At 44.2% G+C, this 7,150-nt stretch overlaps 1 protein-coding gene across 4 annotated transcripts in view; it reads right to left on the reverse strand.

The window, feature by feature from the left end:
- rbms3 (RNA binding motif, single stranded interacting protein) overlaps positions 1-6,903 on the reverse strand; it is a 159,698-nt gene extending 152,795 nt beyond the window's left edge. For 2 of the 4 annotated variants that reach the window (XM_089023398.1, XM_089023397.1), the window contains exon 1: positions 5,462-6,903. In XM_089023398.1, coding sequence (XP_088879524.1) covers positions 5,462-5,536 — 75 coding nt within the window. In that variant the 5' untranslated portion in view covers positions 5,537-6,903. Of the gene's footprint in view, positions 1-5,013; positions 5,344-5,461 lie in introns of those variants that run through there. The other 2 variants (XM_089023399.1, XM_089023396.1) reach the window with 2 other exon arrangements.
- Positions 6,904-7,150: the final 247 nt, after the last annotated feature.

Raw genomic sequence — 7,150 nt, forward strand, 5'->3', positions numbered from 1 at the left:
GCCTCAATGAAAGAAATGTGGGCTTAAATTTCACTGATTGCTAATATTGTGACATAAAAAGTAAACAGCTGAAGAGCTAAAGTTCACGGTCGGATATGTGTCAATATATGAACACATTGAAGTCCAGCTATAAGTAGGCTGTGCTTAACTCATTCACTGCCTGATATGTGCGTCCACTCCAGTGCCAGGGTTTTTGTCATTTTCACTCAAATTGGAGGACCCATAGAATATTGAGTCTTAGGACTACATTAACATTCAGCGCAGCGTAAATTTTTTTTACAAAAGGCAAATGCTGCAACCTCGTGTGAGTTAAAAACATTAGACAGAGGTCTAACCAGCGCTTTATAGGCACCCCCTGCAAGAAAAAAAAAACCCAAACCTGAACAAATTCGGGAATGGCGCTCCACGTCACACTTTTTAATTCCCGAATAAATTCGAGAATGCCAGCGAATGAGTTAAAGTTCGCGTTCAAAATTAGCATACGCAAACGGCAATACATGAACACATTGAAGTCCAAAAATAAGTAGGCTGTGCTTAAAGTGAGCCACGGTATGGACGGCTAGCTTCAAAATAAGAGCTTCCCAAATTTTACATTAATGCAAATGCAATACACTTGGTATGCTTTTGTTTTGAAGGTGCTCCATGCGGTTACATAATAGCTAGCATGAGTAACCAAAGAGTTTGTTACCATTACATAGTTGCTAACATCAACACAAAGTTACCCAAAAATCAATCACTAATATAAGAAGCTTCTAAATAAAGCAAAATAACGTTTTTGATCTCTGTTGTGTTGTATGGCTAGGACCTAGCTGCTAAATGCTAGCAACCAGTGCCCAGCGAGCAAGTAGTTTGACGGCTGTTGCTTTGATGTATTCTGCAAAAGGCACCTTGTGACTACAACCAGCGATTAGATGAAACCAGATAAGGATAATTATCCGTGCAGCCAAGCAGGCGAGACAGCGTTTAGACCCGTGCTTACACCATATTTACGTCACAGCATCACCAATTGCAAGAATGCTATGCTAAAATATTTCTCATTTTGGAGGTAGGTGGCTAAAAAGAAAAGGGCAATTCTATTGCAGTCGGAAGCCATGCGGGGATCTTCGGGCATGCTGCTCCACAAAGTGCACAACGCAGCCACTCGTTAAAAATTCAGGAGCAATTATCGCAGCTGAATCTGAGTCAGCGAGCCTGGCTAACAAGAGCTTCCAAGTCATCCTACCTTGTTGCCACACAACCTGAGCAAAGAAACGGCAAAAGACACGTTGAAAGCGTCGGTTGACAAAGCGAAGTGACAGTGAGCTGATTCGGAACACATGACTTTGATCTAACGCTTGTTTTTTTTTTTTAATTTGATTGGCATTCCAGACAAAACAGAGAAATTCCTCTGAATATGAGCAGCAAATATTTTTTTTTATATATCTTTACTCATTTTACAGAACCGACTGGGCTATTTAAAAAAAAAAGAATATATTCCGCCATAGAAACCATGGTTCGAAACTAAGCTAAATATTAACATATTATATTTTATTCATATATATGAAATTTTACTCATCAATATTTTATAACGATTAATATTAATGCATAGTTTTGATTGACACATGGATATGAAAGCATATATGATTGTTATTGTGGCTGCAGTTTGCAGTAGTGGACAACCTCAGTGCTTCATGATGACCACGGGAATGTTCTGGAACATCAAGCCCTGGTCAGGGTCCATTTCACATAATCTGCGGTGTCTTTGTACATTTGCAATTTATTTCTTTATCAATTAATTCGCTTATTCAGTCATTTCGTTCATTCGTTCGTTCAGTCACTCGTTCAGTTATTTATGTATTCATTCATTCATCACTGTCTCACACACACCCAGGTTGGATATGATGGAAAAGCCGAATTTAAAGAATCATACTCACGCCACGGTATCTTTGGGTTGGCTCCCCCAGTAATCAATCCAAAAAAACGAGTGGACAATGCCAGGAAAGAGCACAACTTGCACTTCCCAACAAATACTTTCATCATAAAAGGCACACAAGACTATTTCTCGAATCAATAATTCGACTAAAGACGAGCACATGCAACACTCCACTGCGCTAATCAATACAAAGAGCAGTGTTATAGTTTCATCTCGTTCTCCCTGTCTTTCACATTGTAATGCAGGACTAACAAGCACTCTGTGGCCAGCGTCGGGGAATCCCATTAAAGGAGAATATTGATGTAGAGTAGATCCAACAGTCACCACAAAATGCAAAGGCCATTAAGACGCTCGTTTTCACGTTTGTTGACCGCGTAGTCGTCTGCTCAAAGCAAATACAGCTGTTGTATAATTTGTGGATAAACATAAAAATGGCTGCACTTTAGAGAAATTTATGTCAACCATTACTTTTTTTTTTAATCCGTTGCGGATATGTATGCCGCCCTCCCCCCATCGCACGTGCGCTCCCCACCCACATCTTGGGAGTATGAGGTTATACTGTAGGAATGCAGCAATGAAGGCAAGCCAATTTTGAACAGAGGTGAACACCCACCAACGACAACAACAACAACAAAATGGCCACACAAGTTGCACAAAATCGACCTCACAAGACCGCAGTTTGGCACACATTAAATTCATCAGTCCATTACAAACTGTTTTGCTTTTATTCTGCCATTTTTTTACTTCAGTAGAAACTAATGCTTCAATCAGACTGTTACAATAAGACGTGCACGAAGAATGCAGATGTGCGCTATTCACTTGTCACTCGGTATCAAATGTTTTATCCCCCACGTGTTTCACTTGTTTTGACATTTACAGTACGTATGTGAACGACCCACTTTTACATTTTTGTTCCCTATTCACTCATTCACTGCCAGATGATGTGCAAAATGTGGTCACTCCAGTGCCAGGGTTTTTGTCATTTTCACTCAAATTGCAGGACCCACAGAATATTGAGTTTTACGACGATATAAACATTCAATACAGCCGAAGAAACTTTAGACTGACTTCTTTCATCAGAAAATATAGTTAATTACTAAGTTATATGGGTCTGGAGGTATCTGAGCTTGAAATGGGGACAGCTGCAATACATATTGATATGTATGGCACTTTCACAACAGCTGAAGCTGCAACAAAGCGCTAACGTGGACAAAAGGCAAATGCTGCCCTCTGGTGGAAGTAAAAAAAAAACATTGCTCGAGGTCTGACCAGCGCTTTATCAGCACCCTCCACAAGATAAAACAAAACCCGAACAAATTCGGGAATGGAGCTCGACGTCATGCTAAACTCAGGAATGGCAGTGAATGAGTTAACTGTTTTTTTTTTGTTACATCCCCATGAAAGAAAAGTTCAAATGATGCCTCAACAAATATGATTGACAATGAAAAAAGATCAATTTGTGTGTATGTGCGTGCAAAATACTGCGCCGTGCAATTCTGATGACTGTTTACAGTGAACCTGCCAACTTTGGCCCCTTCTCCCCTTTCAGTAATGGCGCTACCGTTAAGCCACCCATGCGACATTGTCCAACACAGCCTTGCCAGATTTTCCGAATCCCCCGTGGCGATGTCAAACCGACCTACTGGCTCGACCGACGTCGAAGGGAAATTATTACGGATGTTGTCGTCTGGTGATTCGAAAATAGAATGGTATGTTTTTCTCACCCGTGGGTTTTATTTGCGAGTCAAGGATATATCAATCGCTGACGGTGGCGAGATCGGATCTCCTGTGACCTTGGGAGTGAACTGCGGCATCGGCGGAGGAGGCAGTGGTTGGATGGCACCCCGTTACAACAGTGAGGAAGCGGAAGGGGGGTGGAGGGGAGTGGAGGAGATTGCCGGCATACCCTGACTGAGAGGCCACCGAGATGAGCAGTTCACAGATAGGCGAGTTAAAGGGGAGGGAGGCAGAGGCGGATGATGGAAGGAGCAGGGGATGGAGAGGGAAGCCATATGGCAGCGGCACAAATGTATTAAACTATAAATCAGAAGGGAGTGCTGGGTGAACTGCCAGGTAGGGCTGCAGTCCAGGTCTGCCCTGTTGCAAGCACGCTGTACACGAACAGCATTCTGGCTTATATAGAGGCTGTTATTGCTTCCTTGAGGCTCAGTCGTACAATGGTTGACTCCCAACCGAGGGGTTGGGGTCTTGTCAAAGTGTCATTGGCTGAGAAACTGCACCCCCCATAGCTGCTCTTCTTAAGAGAACAATGAATACACGGCTAATCGATAAACTATGACGAGCTAGATCTCAAATTTGGTTTGTCTTTGCAGGTCTCAACTAGTTTGAGATGAAAGAAGAACAAAAGCGAAGGTAATTCATTTGTACGGACCGCGGCCATAACTCAAATGCTTCAGGCAAGGGGTGTTCGGTGACAACTATGCCATGAAAAGAGGAGTTAATTAAACATTAATTTTTCTCCGAGTTGATCAAGGGCATTGTCAAAATGTCCATCCGTCATTGTGAGTCACGCTAACGTCCAAAGATAGAACCAACGAGAAAAAGCAAGCTATATTTGTTTCACACGTTCTAGTTTTGGACACATTGAGGTCATTCACCAAAGAATATGGATGTTCAAAGCCAGAGTTTCATTTCGCGCTCATTGATTGATTCTAAAATACCAGCAACCTAAGACACAAACGGATATTTTATCTTTAAATAGCAAGTAACGGCATACTAACAGCATCAGTGGATGACTGCACATAATCCCAATCTAATGCCAGTCTTTAAACTATAAACTCATTGTCTCTGTTGATTTAGTCTCTAAGGCAGTGGTTCTTCATCTTGTTGGAGGCACCGAACACCACCAGTTTCATATCCTCATTCACCAAACCCTTCTTTCAATGGCTTTGCCATTAACTGCAGACGAGACTGAGGGGTGTGACTGAGGATCCACCGAACACGTGACACCCACTCACCCTAGGGTTCAATCGAACCTAGTCTAAGAACCAGTGCCCTAAGAGTACTAGAACAAAAAACGTACAAAGAACTCCAATGATGTGTCTTCAAAATCATTATGTACGCTTATTTCAAGGCCTTACCAGGAAATCAGTTGGTGGTCCGCACCATTTGAATCCCAAGTGCAAGTTCTTGTTAAGTTCTATTCAGATCTGCTGAGACTTTGGAGGCTCAGTGATGGATAGCGAGGACCAATGCAAGAAGGTTTTCTGTATTGCTCCGGTAAAAAATTTGAAGGCTGGCCAAATGGATCACAGAATTCATCCCTGATCCCTGACACACACTCACACACAGACACACACTGATATAGATATCCAAAGTCCAACAAGGTATCTGTCCCATGAAACTGTCATGACCAAGGCCGGCTATCAATCAAGTGCCATCTCTACTCAAGGATGAGAGGGGGATAAATGGAGGCCGCCGAAGGAGGGTGGAGGGTTGGGAGGGGGTTGCTTTGAGGGTGGCTGGGTGGGAGTCAGACAGGGTAGGAGCGTGGGAGCATGCTTGAGTAATGCGAGAGGAGTGGTGTACCTTAGTCTGGAGATAATTGGGGTAGTAGTAGGTGTACTGAGGGTACATTGGTTGCTGCTCCAATCGCTTGCCCATGTAGCTGGAATCCTTAGCACTGAGGCAGGGAATGGTGAGACCGGGGTAGGGGGGAGGTTGGTGAGGGAGCCGTTCAGTTGAAAAACACTGATAGTGGAGGAGTGGAAAGCTTGTCGGGATCCTTTCTTCCTTGTTCTCACAGCTGTCACTGGAGGGAAGGAAGTGTCCGTGCGCTGCAACAACAGCTGGGAAAAGAGGCGAACGTCCGATTGTGGTCCACGTACAAGGCAGATTCGTCCCTCAGTCTCTCGTAAAAAGGAAATATTCCCTCAAGTTCCCAATCCGAGAGTAGTACGCCGGTGCGCCGTGGGTGTCGGATCAAGGTGTGAGGAAAAAAAGGGTAGAGGTGGAGGATAGGGAGGGGAAGAGAAGTTGCAAAGAGAAGCTAAGCGGTCCTGTGAATGTTTGGAGGATGGGAGAGGAGCGGGGGAGGGTGGCGGGGGGAGAGAGGACGAGGAAAGGAATGGCAAAGGAACACAGGGAGAGGAAGTATGGGGTCCCTTCTCGATTCAAGCTGTATCACTTCTGCCTCTGGTACTCCCTCTCATGCGCACTCTGATTCAAACGCTCTCTCACTCTGTCGAACATACACTCACACATACGCACACAGGCATACACACTCTCTGCCTCTCCACTCTGTAGTATGATCCAACGCCGTCTTGTGTGACAGAGGGGAGATGTCCACTGCACCGATTGCCGAAAGATGCACTTTGCGGCGCGGGCGAACAGACAGTGCCTCTCGCTCGACGTGAGCAGGAGGCGTAACGGTTGCTCCAGTTTCCTCAGGATGCACCACAAAAGCGGGTCGTTCAAATCCACTAATTGGTTAGTCCAGTCCACTGGGTTGCATCAAGGAGTCAAGTGGATAAAAGTAGTGATTGTGCCCCTTGTGGCGAGAAGAGAAAGAGTCCCTGGTCTGCGTTCCTCCCTCTTCCTGCTCGGGTTGTGTAGGTTCCTTATTGCCTCCTTTCTGCTCGCTCACTTGTCGAAGCTTCGTTCTCTTTGACTCTGCCACAGAGTTGCTCTCTCATTCTCTTGCATGCGCTCTCTTGATCTCTCACACTCACTCACTCTCTCTTGCTTCCCTTCTCCTCAACACTGACAGGGCGGTAAAAAGGGGGGCTCGTCCAAGGCTTGCAAGCACAGTGCCGCCTCTTTTTTCAGCCCAGCTGGTAGGAGGGTCTTAAAAGAAGCCAAGCAGACGCAGACCATTGGGCTGCAGCGTTTCCACAACCCGGGAATATGCATGGGAAAGAAAGGAGGAGAGGGCTGGAGATTGAGAGGCAGATGGCGACTGAGCGAGCGGTCGATTTCCCCCTACTGGATGGAAGGGAACCAACTGCCTGGAACAAAACCTCTTCAAATATTTTTTTTATATTGTGTATGTTTTTTTTTTCAATTGCAGATTTTTTTCTTGATGCGTGGACTTTTTGGCTATTAAATTTGATAGATATATATATATATATATTTTTTTTTTTTCAAAATAAATCAGTCTAAATTCAAGGACTCGATGGACTGGTACATTAATCTCTTCTTTTGTTATTTATGATTCAGACTAGATCTTAGTTTTACTGCCTGGTACTATCTTTGTGATTGCTTTATTTCCTGTATATG

This window comes from Hippocampus bargibanti, linkage group LG20, assembly GCF_051943395.1.
Source record: "Hippocampus bargibanti isolate YZ-2025 linkage group LG20, ASM5194339v1, whole genome shotgun sequence".
Classification (NCBI taxonomy): domain Eukaryota; kingdom Metazoa; phylum Chordata; class Actinopteri; order Syngnathiformes; family Syngnathidae; genus Hippocampus; species Hippocampus bargibanti.